General features: G+C 31.4%; 1 protein-coding gene and 1 long non-coding RNA gene across 9 annotated transcripts in view; both read right to left on the bottom strand.

Annotated features, from left to right (window-relative positions):
* Phcl-1 (pH-sensitive chloride channel 1) overlaps positions 1 to 15,622 on the bottom strand; it is a 68,722-nt gene that overhangs the window by 22,168 nt on the left and 30,932 nt on the right. For 3 of the 8 annotated variants that reach the window (XM_071771532.1, XM_071771533.1, XM_071771528.1), the window contains exons 4-11: positions 15,304 to 15,392; positions 12,607 to 12,759; positions 7,990 to 8,054; positions 7,446 to 7,666; positions 7,115 to 7,197; positions 6,853 to 6,993; positions 1,682 to 1,834; positions 683 to 897 (exon numbers count right to left, since the gene is read on the bottom strand). In XM_071771532.1, the coding sequence (XP_071627633.1) occupies positions 683 to 897; positions 1,682 to 1,834; positions 6,853 to 6,993; positions 7,115 to 7,197; positions 7,446 to 7,666; positions 7,990 to 8,054; positions 12,607 to 12,759; positions 15,304 to 15,392 (1,120 nt within the window). Of the gene's footprint in view, positions 1 to 682; positions 898 to 1,681; positions 1,835 to 3,478; positions 3,569 to 6,852; positions 6,994 to 7,114; positions 7,198 to 7,445; positions 7,667 to 7,989; positions 8,055 to 12,606; positions 12,760 to 15,144; positions 15,393 to 15,622 lie in introns of all 8 variants that reach the window. The other 5 variants (XR_011730989.1, XM_071771526.1, XM_071771527.1 and 2 more) reach the window with 4 other exon arrangements.
* On the bottom strand, positions 12,866 to 15,137 carry LOC139808972 (uncharacterized). Its single transcript, XR_011730990.1, has 2 exons — positions 14,793 to 15,137; positions 12,866 to 13,862 (listed from the first exon to the last, which is right to left on the bottom strand). It is a non-coding gene; the product is annotated as an uncharacterized lncRNA (long non-coding RNA).

The raw sequence follows: 15,622 nt of genomic DNA, 5'->3' as shown, positions 1-15,622 counted from the left end.
AATTTACTTCTCTGGTGAAGAGAAGATTGTCTCCTTAATAAAATCATATTGATTATTCTTATCTAACATCAGTAATATCGTCGCCTCACCTATTTACGTGTCGCAAGATCACAACTTGTGGACATTAATTAATGTCAGGTGTCTTTTTAAGTCAATTTATGAGCGTAAACGCAAGGAATTTATATTTATTTCTGAAAAACAATGACGATTAATATTCAAGCTTAATTGTCGATATCAGCAAATAGAACGATTAATGATTCCTTTGCAAAATACAATTCAATTTGTTTACCTTGCAAGAAATAATGGCTCGTTATTTGGACCGGTTTAAAATAAAATATAATGCCACGATATATCTAGTTGTATAATTAACTGTAATCACGTGCGTATGCGCGTGTAATTGGATAAATATAATTAGTCTGAAAAGTTTACACGAGAAAATCACATTTTCACAGATTATTTTATTAAACGACTTGGTAATTGGCTTTTAAACCGATCCCAAATGTCACATGTCTAAAAAAACAATTTATATCAATTTATGTCACAGTTAATTTGTATTAATTACGCGAAAAAGGCAGTACGGCCCCATTCGAATTCGCATCGCCGAATATCCGCGATGAAAGTGCGGCTTACGCGCGTCATGCGTCGGATAAAATTATCGAGAATACATCAATCAGCAAAGTACCTGGGTGACGGGATTCTCGCCCGGACGATAGACAACGTTGTGCATTGGCCGTTTGCGGCCGACGTAATTCACGCAGACGAACTCGAGAAGACTCGCGTAGATGAAGCACATGCACACGCCGTCCCACACGTTCATGGCAGTCAAGTTCGAAACGACGGGCAGCGTTCCCCGGAAGCCATTCGACGTGGTGAAAAAATTGAGCATCGTTGTTACACCTGAAGTATAATTGAAAACAGCGATTTTACTCTTCCATGTCAGAAGCTGTGCGTGCCCATTGTGATTCAAATGCAAAACATTTGAATCTCAATCTGATCGTATGAGTAGACACGAAATATATACTATAGAAAATCAGAACATTTTATAAATTAAAAAAATTTGTGAAATAAGTTTCTTATTGACCTTCTAAAACAGATGTGTAGATGAGATGTGATTAAATACAAAAATAAACGTATAAGAAATTTTTAAGTTAAGAAATTTTCATAGAAATTATTTAACATTGTTTAAATAATAAAATTTTCGTTGAAATAACATTTTGAAGACATAGTTACTCTCGAGGCTTGATAAAGTGCGTAAACTTGACATACGAGATCTGTTCAAAATATTTACCGAACCTATTTGTTTGCGCGCTAATTTGAAAAAATGTCAAGGCTAGTAGTTGGTGTCACGTGAAAAAGGGATCTTTATTTTAAAAATAGACACCACGTGCAACGATTTATCGCTTTATTTTTTATGTTTGTTTCGAGCGTGTGAGGTGTCATGCAAAGAATGACCGATTTTCACGCGCGCACATGTGTTTGGGAGCTTTTCAGCAAGCGACAAAAGTCATTCTATTTTTCTTTTTTGGCAATGAATATAAAGACAAAACGACACTTGTGTCGATTTGTGTCGCTTGCTGGAAAGCTCCCTATGCGTGTCTGTGTAAACGTGTTTAAAGAGTCATGAAATTACTATGTAGACATGATTTTACTATGTAGACATGATTTTACTATGTAGACTCACCAATCATCACTCGCGCCGGCACGGCATTCCATTCGAGCCAAAATGTGATGAAAGAGCTGGTTACTAGAATAATGCCCGGGATGAAAACCGTAGTGAAATAGAAGGAACGATCTCGCGTGAAGATCAGATCCACCTTCAAGCAGCTGTAATTACCTAAGTCAAGCATAATTACCTGAGTCAACCTCATTTTCCATGCTCGAGCAAGAATCAAATGGAGATTCGTATTTTCGGGGAGCAAGAAGAAAGTACTTTGATAGTACTTTGAAATTGATTCGAATAGAGACCATTAACGGATATTCAAATAATTATTGCGGATTGTAACACTTAAATATTCTTATTTCTCATTCACTATTCATTAAGAATTAGTTTATAATTAATAATGCTTGTGAGTATTTCACACTTGAAACATTTATAAAAATGCATATTTACGTTTTTTTTGTAACAAAAATACACATTGGAATAATTAAAAATGTGAAATAATGCTTAGTTTTTGTGTTAGGAGTGACATAGTTTATTCAAAGATATAGCCTCCTCGGAAAAAAAAGATAAAAAAACATCACATACAATCATTGGCCATTAAACGTCCCATTCGCGAAAGCAGTTGAGGTATTTGTACAAAGTGCTAACATGTGGGCATTAAAAGAGGATTTATTAGAAGGTTCGCAGGCATGAAGGACACATCTACGCAAGTAACTCTACATTCAATATAACTTCTCACGTTGAACTTCTTGAACGTTAAACACAAGGAACATTTATTCAATAATTATATGATACGAACGATTCATGCCGGTGACATTCAATCATTATTCTTTATACTTTATTACTTTGAAGCTCCCGTCTCGTTAGGATTTCTCTTGGGGACTGATTTCAAGTAAAGTCCTTTTATTTTATTAGATATTTGATGGCAGATAAATAAAAAAATTAAGTGTAAAAGACACTGTGCAAATAAAAATATGATAAAAAGCGAAGCTTATATGTATACTAAATCATAAAAAAAATAACAATGTAAAATTGTTCGGTATAATTTATTTAAACACTATGTCAACTTTCCTCATTATGTTCAATTGCACTCCATAAACAACTACTCATAAATATATGTTCACCAGTAGAATTTTTATAATCTTATAATTTTTATATAATTTTTACAATCTTTTATTCTACAATAGGTAATTTTATTTAAAAAATTTTTAAATATAGTTATATCATTAGATTAGTTATATATCTGTTGGCTTTGTTTGAAAATCAAAAGACTGTTAAAATATCTTTCAAATATGATATTATGTTTTTTAAAAAATTTGAAACAACATGAATAAACAAATATTTACGAGCAGTGTAACAATAATTCTATAATGCTACAATATAAGCTTATTACAATAAATAAGCGTCACTATATAAATAATATAAATACAAGGTAAACAAAATTGTAAAATAAAAATGTATTTTGGAGTAGAAAAATCTCTCTGCAATATTTGTATTTAAATAACGTAATTAAATCAATACACGCTACGCTCAATATACGCATTGGGGAAGATAAATTATTGCTTCAGCATTTGCAACGCTCTAGCTACGAAATTTGGCAACGCTCATTCTTACGGTCTCCAATTAAGTGGCAATTTTATCGCAATATTGCGCAAATCATATACTATATACGAAGCAAACATCGATTATCTACTTGGGATATCTTTTGGCATTTTGAATTTTGGTAAACTTGGTCTCCTGTCTCTCTCTCCCTCATTTATTCACCTTCGAATCGCTTTACGCGTTACACTCATACCGATGAGAGAGATAGATTTTTACCTTGCTCCTCAAATCTGCGCTGGCACAGCGAGCACTTAGAGTCTCCAAAATCATCGAACTCGTCCTCGTCAACCACGGTCTTTCCGTCAGCTGCAACAGAACAGCCCACGATCTTTTCCTTCCTATCTGTTCTCTGTCTTTTCTTTCCGTATTTATCCAGTTTCTGTGTGTCGAAAGGAGAAACAAATTTTCACAGAGCCGGGAAAGTAAGCTCTAAACTCTTAAGATCATAAGGAGAGTTTGATCTATTCATCGAACTAAGCATATATATTTTTTCTCATTATCTATACATTTTACAAGTCACTTTTTAAAAAGCTATTTGCTTTATTTTGCATCGTCTTAATGAATTTGCGATAATTTTTTATTCTATGACGAATGATAATATACAGAATGATAAGGAATAATAAATTTAATAACAACGTTGAAGGATGTAGTTCAAATTAACATTAAAATAGAATTAGTAATTGTCTCAGGTAACACAAAGTTTATCAAAGTTTGAAGAGAATTGAAAAACCAGATAATTTTAAAATTAAAATCTATCCATATCGTATCAGATCATTAATTACTTGGTCCATTTGTAATCGTATTATTTTTGTCATAATGTAATTTCAGCTGTGTCTGTATATGTTCAACTTTTCTTGTTAATTGTAAAAACAATATCATTGTTTTATTCTAAATAAATCAAGCATAACCTACTTTCCGCCATGGTTAACTCTTTTAGGGCGAATTAAAAAATAAGATATTAGTTACTGGATTGATATTTAAGTATTTAATAACAATTTCTCATTTTTATGTTTATAAACACGCTTGTTGTATATATGCTATAATCAAATTAAAAATCTGTGCCATGTATGACAAATATGATAATATTGCAAGTTAACAAACTGTGATGTATTTCAATAAAAATTTACTTCTTTTGTCGATTCTTTATTCTAAAAAAGATGATATTCATTTTCCATAACTTTTTAAAATAATAGCGGCTTCTAAAATACTCCATTACGTTACAATTATGAAAAAATTGAAAGTTTAAATATTTTTTAGATTGTTGAGTGTAAATCTAGTATTAAATAGCGAATATAGTATAATAATACACAAATATAATATAACAAATTCCAAAGATGTCTATTTTCAACAATTCTTACATATTCTTATTTTTAATCGAGACTCAATATTTGATCAGGGAAATCATACTAGCCTTAATCTTCAGAATCCATTTTTTTTAGAATTAAAAATTTAAACAATTTGTTTAATTTTAAACAAAATAATTCTTTTCAGTCTGCAACATATAGTATGTCACAGTTTTACATTAATCTTGTTTCTGAAAATGATATCTGTATATGGAAAAAATATATACATATATAACCAAACATGCTGCATAGTTTCGCGCATCAAAGTCGAAAACCTTTCGTCGCATTTGGACGACTAAGAAGCGATTTGAAATCATTAGCTTACAAAGTTAATATTTTCTCTACACATGTAAATCCTATATTCTATGTCAGCGGAACCCATCGTTAACGAATAAAATTCTGTCTAGTACAATAAAATGTAATTCTATTTTTATTTGGCACAGTAAATAAATGCGAAACACGATGAGCTTCACAATTTCTTCAGATTTCTTCACGGTAATTGTCGATACCGCAAACGGATCGATTATAAGCGCGAGAAGGTAAAGGAGAGGGGATGCTCTTCAAGGACGCCCGATGAAGAGTTGTCGTAAGAAAGAAAGCCTCACCCCAAAAGCAAACCACGGCGTTTTAGTTGAAAAGCGAGACAGGATCCAAGGTTGCCAATATGCATTTTCTAGGATAATCTAGAAAATCTACTATCGTACACATGTGTGTACATTGTCAAAATAGGAATACTATGACATTACTAATAAATGGGGTAAGAGATGCAGTTATTTGATTACCGCTATGTCGCATGCACAAATGATTTCTATACATAATTATAATATGTATAGAATTTTATATACATAACATGTATAGTATACATGTGTAATATATGTGTATACTGTACAATATATATGTGCTGGTACATCATTTTGTGCGTAATATGTTAATTTTCAATTTTTCAATTCGTATTCTCAGCAAAAAGAAAAAGAGAGAGAAACAAATTTTATAAAGAAATGTACATATATAAAAAGATATAACATTTCTAAGAAAGGTATTAAATATAGATGTATTATCTAAAAATTAATTCATGGTGTATCTTTCCAAAATAAAAGCAATAAAGAATATTAATTTAACATTTAACACCACATATAATTTGCATACATGCTGTGTAAATTTTATATAAATATGTATATATATATACTTAATATGTAATTACTCCAATTTGGAATAAGAGAATGTACGATTACTTTAGGATAAGAAAGAAAGATTTTATATTGGAACAAAACTGTATCTCCAAAAAATACTTTTTTAATTAAGAAAAAGTAAAGAAATATAAGCGCGATATTTACACCAGCTGCGCTTTAATCTCGCTCAAAATATTAAAAAATTAAGCGTGTCACATTCCTTAAACTGATATGAAAAGACAACATGGATTATGCTATTATATAACTTTCATACATGCAAACTTACCTTTTTTTTAATTTTTTATTAAAGATAAATATTGCCAAATATCATAATTTAATCATTTAAAAAAAGTGTAACTAAATTAGATAACAAAAATCGACAATAAAAGTAAAATTAAAATTTAACTTTAATTCAGTTTTCTGTCAAAAGATTGATTAAAATTATTATATTTGAATGATTGCACGATAACTTACACAATAAGAGTTAACTATTTCTGTAATTTATAGACCTGGAGAGAAGATAAATGGACCTTTCTAAAAATTTAGTTTTTCGGTTACGACCATCAGTTTTATCGATTCGAGGAAAAAGCATCAGTAATAGAGACGACGCTGAGTTTTATTCCGGATGGAATAAATATTCAAAAGGTACAGCGGCTAACAAGATGCATCGATCTGGTTACCAAGTGCAACGTTGCATTTATTGTTCTTGCAATGGAATGATGCAGAAAAGAAGTTTATTTGTATTTGGTAATATTTTAACGCGCGAGGAATACATGACCAATATTATATATTATATACATATATTTTGATTATATTACGAACATTTTTATATAAAAATTTTTATAAATATTTTCATATAAAAATTGTGAAGTAAGTGACAAATTAAAGAAGTAGAAAATAATATAACAAAAATAAAATTTTAATAATATATAGATAACATAAAAACATAAAAAAATGTTGCAGAGTGCGTTTAATATTTTTTTTGTAATTCCTGAAAGGAATTGTTTGAGATGCGTACATCTCATTCTTTTTCTCTAAATGGACTTAAAAAATATATACAACCGATTGTCTTGCTCACCTCGCCAGCTCACTTTGATCGGACACGTGATTGTCTGATTTTTAATGAGATACGCATTCAGTGCCGTCAGGCTTGGGCTTGTTCGTAACGTACCCTCATCATTTTTCCACACATACGTAATCGCTGTCTGCTCATACGATACTGAAAAATAAAAATGGAGATGATATTAACTTGAACAAAAAAATGCGTGTTTAAGACAACGTAATTATTCTTTTGTATCATTCAGATATTCAGATATCCGAGAGCTATTTTAATTACTCACTGCTCTCGATTGCGAATGAACACAATGGGTCGTCAAAAGGGAAGATATTAAGTCTACCCTGGCAGGATAGGATAAGATGACGCCTGTAAAATGATAACGATTTATTTGCAAAGAGAGTTTTCAGCTAATGAAGAAAAGGAAATTAAAAATGTGTCCAATATTGATTCAAGTTATTCAAGAAAGTCCATAAAGATGTTCCTTAAAACTTTCGCCATAATCTTACTAATCTAACTTTGTAAAAAAGTAGAATGATAATCTTTTCGAACATTTCATATTTTAAGAACATTTAGCTTGTGCATAAAAGGTCAGATTATATCGATGTTTTATGTACCGCATAAGATAGTTGACGGTGCCGTTGCGGTATATCCGCAGGGCGAAGTGAACAGGGATGATGGGATCTTTGAAATCTCCATGCATTATGAAATACGTATCCGGCAACCAGATATCGTTGTAATGGTGAATCGCATTTAAAAACTCATATTTGGATTTGTTGCTATAACGCAGTCGTGGATCGTACCACTGTTGCTGCAGTAAGAATTCCACCTCGTATTTCTGTGAAAGCAGAAAAACGATCGTAGCTCACATAATCTTGATTACATTTTAATGTATGATTTTATTATGATGCATGAAGAGAGAAATCATGGAATTGTCGCAGTTAGCTCGCAGACTTTTTCTTCCTAATTACAGATTTCTCATGTAAGTATAAAATACATTTTCACAAATACATATATATAATTAAATTTACCAAAAAAGTTGAATTCCGTATTTCTGATTTACGACTATTCTTTAATTCTTATCTCTTTAATATCATAGTGGTTAAGCGTTGTATTATTTTTTCTATTAAGATATAAAGGGAAAATACATAATTATATTACCAGACTGGACTCGTCAGGAGAAGCTAAGCTCAACAGCAATACGCTCACGTTTACGGTCAATGTTCCTGAAACAACGAATTATGTTTAATTTTACCTGCTACATTCCAGATCGTCCGATCGATCACGTTGCAAAGTTGTTAACACCCATTTTCTAAATTAATATAAGAGGTATTTTTGTAAAGCTACAACAATAACAGATTCTTCAACGTCTTTAATAAACAAAAGGAAACACGACCGGGCATTACGGCAAACATACAGCGATATCTTACAATCGACTCGTGCTATAAGGGCGAGGATTCTGTGTTTAGTAAATTATTCCATCACTTGTATAAATAGTCTGCTGCATGTATTTAACAGGCTTCGTATTTTTTATACACAGGAGAAAATCATTTAGAATAATTTGTAGTTCCCGTATTAAACATTGTACCAAAGAGAATGCTAGTGTTGCAAATCATAGATCGATCGGTGCAAAATTTTTCTCATTGCATGGAAATCGTCTAGTGCGATTTCTATACAATTTTAAGTATGTAGAGTGCAATCTTCTATAAAGATATATTAGATTTCTCTATGTGCATGTATGTCTGTATTTGTTATATAAATCAACATAAGCTGAGATGCTGTTAAGGAATACGCTGAAAGCTTTCTTCGAGCCATGCTGTGCACATGCTGCTATTTGGAAAGAAGCTGAGGTCGTGATTAGGACTTGGATTGGCTTACGAACTTTGTCCTAAAATGATTATTGTACCTTTCTCTCTTCCTTTCTCTCTCTTTTCTCTCTCTTTCTCACACACACACATACACTCTCTCTCCCCCCTCTCCCTCTTTTTCTTTCTTACTTTGTCTTTTTCAGGATATATTAAGTTTTTCTAGATTTTAAACGCATTTACTCAAAACCTCGCAACGAGTGCACAAAGTTGCGCAATATGTATTGCAAAAAATACCATCTAATCATTAGTCATTGCCATCACCTATGAAAACAAATTGCGAACATTATATCTTGCTAGAAAATACGTGTATATGTAAATCTATCACTACCAAGAATGTCATAAAACTCACATAACATTTACTTTGATACTACGTTGTTACATGACAAATAATGTGATACTAGACAAACATGTTCCATTCCTCGATGGTGGAAAACTAGACAATGTATTTTAGGTAAGAGAAATGGGGTCATTCTACTATAAAACAGCGCGTACTCTGTTTGGAGACTATACATTTGTCTTTGGATACATCTGTCCCTGGATACAACATCCACATAAATGTCTCAATCTATCAAGAAGGACTAGAGTTCCAACCAGCGATCCGACTGTTATCACGTGTAAACACAGCAAATTAAGACCGATATGTTTACTGCGAAAAAAGTAGAGAGAATGGAGTTGCACCCCGGAAATAGGATGTGATCTCGCCAAAATTTGTGCTGATGGTCTTATTTTAGAATTTAAGTACTATCCTTTGTAAACGGAAAACCAATGAATCTTTAAATTTATAAATGTGATATTTCTGTATACTAAAGAGATATTTTTCAAAGTTTTACAATCTTTCACTCTTGCATAATCTCACAACAATGTTTATATTATACGTTTATATCAATTACGTAATGCGCGCAATAAACTTTAAAAAAAAAAGAAGAAACAATATCGGCATGCATGCATGTTAGTGATTCGTAAACACGCCGGTGTTCATTCAATTCTTCATAAGAATGTATCATGATGAGAACATTAATAATTTGATGTATCGAGCATGAAAATCAAACCACCTTGATTGGAATGTAAAACCAGCGATTGACAATCGAGTTATCTTATATCGCGCTGTAATAATCGAATTTAATTTATGGCATTTGTGACTGATGGAAACAGATGGTATGTTGTATAGCAATAATGTTTATTTATCGGATCCGATTTCATGCCGGTTCTTATTAATAAATATATAAATGTTTGTCTCGTGATTAAAAACAAAATCGGATCCGTTTACAAAATCACGAAAATTTTCCACAGAGAATTAATTCGAAACCCAATATACGCTAATAAATATGCAACGCGAATATCTAAAAAGTTCAGTCGGGCATTATTGGAAAAATTCTATCATATATGGAAGCGAAGGGAAATTAATCCGATGTGTATCGATTTCTCCGTAAGAAAAGGTGTGTGAAATCGAATAATATTGTGAATAATATTTGAGAGCATTGTGATTAACAAAAATCGGTAAATCGGAGTGAAATTGGGAGATGTCGAATGAATGAAAAACGATTTGATGATTGTGCAGGTGAGGGGAAAAGTCCGCTGCCACAACTAAACATACACATCACAAGTCACAGTCCCACAAATACGAGCTCTTAGTACCAACGACGATTGCATCTCTCTTTTTCTTAAATGAACGTTGGACAATTAAACATCAAGTTCGTTCATTCACATCATCATTCCTTGATCGTTCAACAATGTTACCATCAATGCTTTGTCCAATTCTCTTTGTGCATATATGTATGAGAGCATACATATACGTGTATGAAATTATTAAAGTGCTAAAATTGTGTGTAAAAGTTTAGATCGACGGTATAACGGATTGTCGATACAGTTAATGCATTTGGCAGTAATTAAACATTAATATTTCAACATTCACACATTCGTATACAACTTTCCGTTCTATTATATAATAAAAATCATTTTAATACAAATTAATCGTATTAAAATAGCTTTTGTTCATAAAAATGCTGACGTTTTTAATAATATGGTAGATAGTATAAATATTATTAAATATTCTAAACGTAAACCACCTAACAAGGGAACTATATAATGTGTTACCCTTTGATTTGACCGAATTTTTGAAAGTAGAGTATCGAAAAGAACAACACATATTTTGCCGTTTGCTTTTAAGACACCAAAATTGGCCGGAACACATGGTTAAAAGACATTAGATTGTTATAGATTCAAATCCCAGTAATGACAAACTTTTGCATATTTTTTTTACTTCGCTTATAAATTTCTTTAAAATCAATTTGTTGTGTTTTTCTAATTGAAGATGACACGAAAGATATATTTTTTTATATAAGCGAAATAAAGAAATACAATGCAAAACAAAATGGAAAAGAGTATGTCATTACTGGAATTTGAATTTGAGATTTAGAATTTTACGTGTGTTTCAACTAATTTTATCGTTTAGCTTTTAAACTAATAAGTATCTACGACAAAATATATGTCAATATTTTTTCTATACCTGACCTGACCTACTGACAAAAATTTAATGAAATTAAAGGATAACGCATTATGTGGTACTCTTGCAAGTATAATTCAATAAAACATTAAAAATATATGTTACATATTATACGTCTCTTAATGCGAATAAAATATTGTGATATGTGTAATTTGTTAATGTAATTTATAATATCTTTTTTAAAGAATAAAATATAGTGACGTGTGTAATTTGTTAATAGAATTATTATAATCTTTTATGTACAGTCGAATCTCCATATGTTTAACATTCATATTCTTCATCGCCTCTGTATTCTTCGCATTTTTAATCTCCGCATCCTTAACATCTTCTTTTGCTTTGCTCTTTTGCTTGCATAAATTAATTTGCATTTGCAATATGACTTGTAGCTGCATTATGAATATACTTTTTGCATTTAAAAGGAAATGCGTATTAGATGTTAGAAAGAAAAAAAAAGATAAAACGTAGAAGAGTTCAAAGTTCAACTACAAAAAACAAACTATATACGTATATCCATTACATCGTCTGTGCAATAATATTTTCGTTTTGCGGATATGCTATTGGCATTTGAATTGGAAATTGAGCGGAAGTATTAAAAACAGAGAGGTTGTTTGATCTTCGTATATATCAAGAGAGAGTACGGAAATTCGACTGTATATTATATCAAGACATGTGTATATACTGCCTGACCGGCTTGTAAACCTTCACGCAGAAGATCGATACACGTCCTATTCAGTACTTAACTCGATCAATTATATCAACTATCAATAAATAATTTAATTATTAATCAATGATAATGTTAGTGATCACATACTTAAATGTTTTAATTATTTTTAATTAGCAGACAACCTTTTTAATTATATCTCACCAAAATTGATTATAGAATCCCTATTAAATTAGAAAGTTAAATTAAAATTTAACAATTAAAAAGTGATTTTAAAAATTAAAATACAAAATATATTATTTTAGAAGTATCATTTTTTTCCTTAAATGATCTAGTTTTCAAACTGTTAACATTGCATGCAATTGTTAGCAAATTCGATTTGCATGATTTGCACTTTTCACGAATGTATTTATAAACATTATTTTATTTGTTTATAAATATGCAAACAGAAAAATACATATTAACGTAGGAATATTCTTTTGTGTTAAAAAAATCAATTTCTTATAGTTACTTCTAACTAATAAGTTATACTTCGTATATATATACATATATGTTTAACAATAAATTGTAAATCTTTTAATCTCTATTACAAAGTAGTACGACAAGTGGTTAAATTGAACAAATCGAGCCGATACTGAATAAGTCGAGCAGATTAATTTAAGTGGATTAATATCACGATAACGTTGGATAATCTTCTCTACAGATGATATTGTGTAGTAACAAGAAATAAATGTTAAAGGACGGACCGCGAAGGTGAGTGCGGAGGTTTTGGTGCGACGTGTAGTGGTTATTGTTCTGGTTCTTGTACTGGTTCTTGGAGTCGATAGAGGAGATCGACGACTGGTTTGTCAAGCCGGTAGTGTCACCAGGCCATCTCATTCCGCAGCAGAAATCAGCATCTGTAACACCCAATAGCCCTTGCGCACGTCGTCTTATCCTCACTTTGTGTGCATTCTTCGTCTATTCCATTTCAATATACGGCTTCAAAAAAACTGCTTAAGCATATCCAATATATGTCCTCTGTGTTTTATTGTTTTTCGCTTATGACTAGATCTCGATCTATATACGGCTTACATTTCCGATAATTATTCAACGAAGAAGAGAGTTATAGCTCATTAAACTAAAAGTTACATATATTTTTACTCCATTTCTTCTGTTTATTATTTAATTAACATATCGTGATATATACATTTAACTAATATGTCGATACAATCGTGTGATATTGTTTATGGGAAACAGTGTTCTTAGAAGAATGATGAGAAATTGTGTAAGTTTTTCAGTGTATGTTTTTTTATAACACCAAACAACCCTTGCCCACATCCCATCTTTTCTTAAAAAGCCCGATTTTTCACAATCATAAAACAAATTAATGTCGTGTAATTTTCCTTTATTCAATTTTTGTGCGTATTAACGAGGACAACGAGGTATTTATTATTAGTGAAATATAGGGTGTTCGTTATGTCGTTTGCAATTTTAGAAACTTTTAATAATCTGAGAAAAGAGAGAGATTGAAAACTGTAACTTACGATAAATAGCGAAATTTTTTTTCTCCGTAAAAAGGCCATTTCAAGTACTTAAAGTAAAATCGTATAATTTTTTCTTTATAGCACATCAAGAGACAAATTCAACAACAGGAATTTTTATGAAGAAGAAAAATTTTTTTATTTCTTTTATTGTGTAAGTTATAGATTTCATAAAATAGATATAATTTTGTCTGTAACTTTTTTATTATTGGAAGTGCCTTTAAAAATGTACGATGTCATTATAACACATTACTCTATTGGTATCATACAGAATTCAGCGGATTGAGGACATCTCGCAAAAGAATCAGTAATCTATGTTATCGCATGACATGTATGAAGCCGTTTCATGATGAAGTCTGAATAATGCAATCTTATAGCTGCAGCTCCCTGTTTCTTGGATATATTCGGTTTTCTTCCAATCGACAATTTGGTTTATGCACTTATATTGTGATACTTTTGTCACATTTAGACTTGATTGTCTGTAAATTACAATATACAATTTCCAGTATGTATAAATTATATATCTTTTTTGAAAGGAAATTATGCATTTTCTTTACATCAACTAGTTTATCTTATTCTTCTGTGCATAAAAAAATTAAGTTACAGTTATAACAACATTAATAATAATTTATGAAGTTTTTTTATACATTTACCATGGCAAAATTTTATTAAAATCAGAATTTGCGAGATTTGTTTGTTATAGTTAATTTAATATTATTATTAATTCGGTATTACATGATGAACATAATTGAGCAATGATTAATAAAAATTAAATTAAAGTGGAATGTGTTAGATAAGATTAAGTCAGATATTAAAAATTTAATTTACAGTATAATTTTAATGACAGGCATATTTCTATACGAAAATTTCATATTTTTGTCACAGATCTGATAGTGTTTATAATTCATAAACTAAACATTTTGGAATTAAGTATTTTGGAATTATTTTTTGTTTCAAAAAATATAATTAAAGATTACTGTTGAAGTAGTCGCCAAAATTATCGGAATTATATCGAAAGACGCATTTTTGTCATATCACTGTATTTAAATATAGACTACATGGTTCTATATATAAATACCTAAAATTAATTCGTTTATGACTGCAAATGGTCTATCATAATTAACTCACTTAATTATCGAAGTATTATTAGTGTCTGATTAATGGTCTATATTATGATATAGGATATATTATGATGGATGGACAGATTTATTAGACTCTTCGTATAATGTAATGGCAGCATTAAATGCACGTGTCAGTCCTGGTGTTAATAACTAGGTGCACCATTTCCATATATGCAAAAGCGGTTGTTACTCAGCCATGGCTGTAACCAACCATGTCTATGATATGTCCATGTGTCGTTAATAGCATTCCGACCCTACAGAACATTATAAATATACCATTTGACGTACCTCCAATCTTACTGAAACATATTCCAATGTTATAGGTCTGCATTAATATATAGATCAAGATGCATTTTGAGCTCAATTTTCTTTAAGTTCGAATCAACTTAAAATGGATGAGAGAATCGTTCCGAGACTAGCATATCTAAATATCGAAAAACTTTTTCCTCCGCGAACGTGGAATTCGAATGGGAGTAGGGAGGTGATGAATTGTTCGCTCGAATTGCGCCTTGCTCTCTTACAATTTTTATCACGCGTCCTATCTTTTTTTCCTCTTTTATTTCCGTATTTTTAAATCTTTTTCGCACTTCCCTTACGTCATATTTTTAAGAATACGTCGATTTACAAGAAGTACTCTTACGACGAGGGGTGAGCAGTGAGCTGTGGTTGTGTGGTGCTGTGTGGTGGTAGCGGTGCCGGTGATGTTCGAGGTGCTCTGGATGGTCGAGGGTCATTTGGATACAGAGGTGAGGGGTGTAGTTGCCTTGATTTTGGCAGTGGGATGGGAGCCTCAGTGTACCTTGGACCGGCGGCAGAAGCCGCTTGTCGTAACGGTTCGCTAGCAGCAGGGTGTCCAGAATCTCCTTGTCCGATTTTCCCTCCTCGAAGCTGCAACACAATGCATTGTAGGTATACCCGGTAGGTACCTGACGAGTTTACGGTAATTTTTCTGCAAACTTCCAGTAGATAATCTTCTCTGTCTCGATATACCTCGAAAATCGTTTTGCTCGATCACGGCGAAATAGAAAGAATATATTGCAGTATATTTTACGAAAATTAATATTGTTGGTTGTTTCAAAATCATTAAAGAAGGTGTGGGACAACCTCACGGGATTAAA

The sequence above is a fragment of the Temnothorax longispinosus genome, chromosome 2, assembly GCF_030848805.1.
Source record: "Temnothorax longispinosus isolate EJ_2023e chromosome 2, Tlon_JGU_v1, whole genome shotgun sequence".
NCBI lineage: Eukaryota > Metazoa > Arthropoda > Insecta > Hymenoptera > Formicidae > Temnothorax > Temnothorax longispinosus.
Note: the sequence above shows the minus strand (reverse complement) of the source record. Positions and strands in the feature narration are given on the sequence as shown.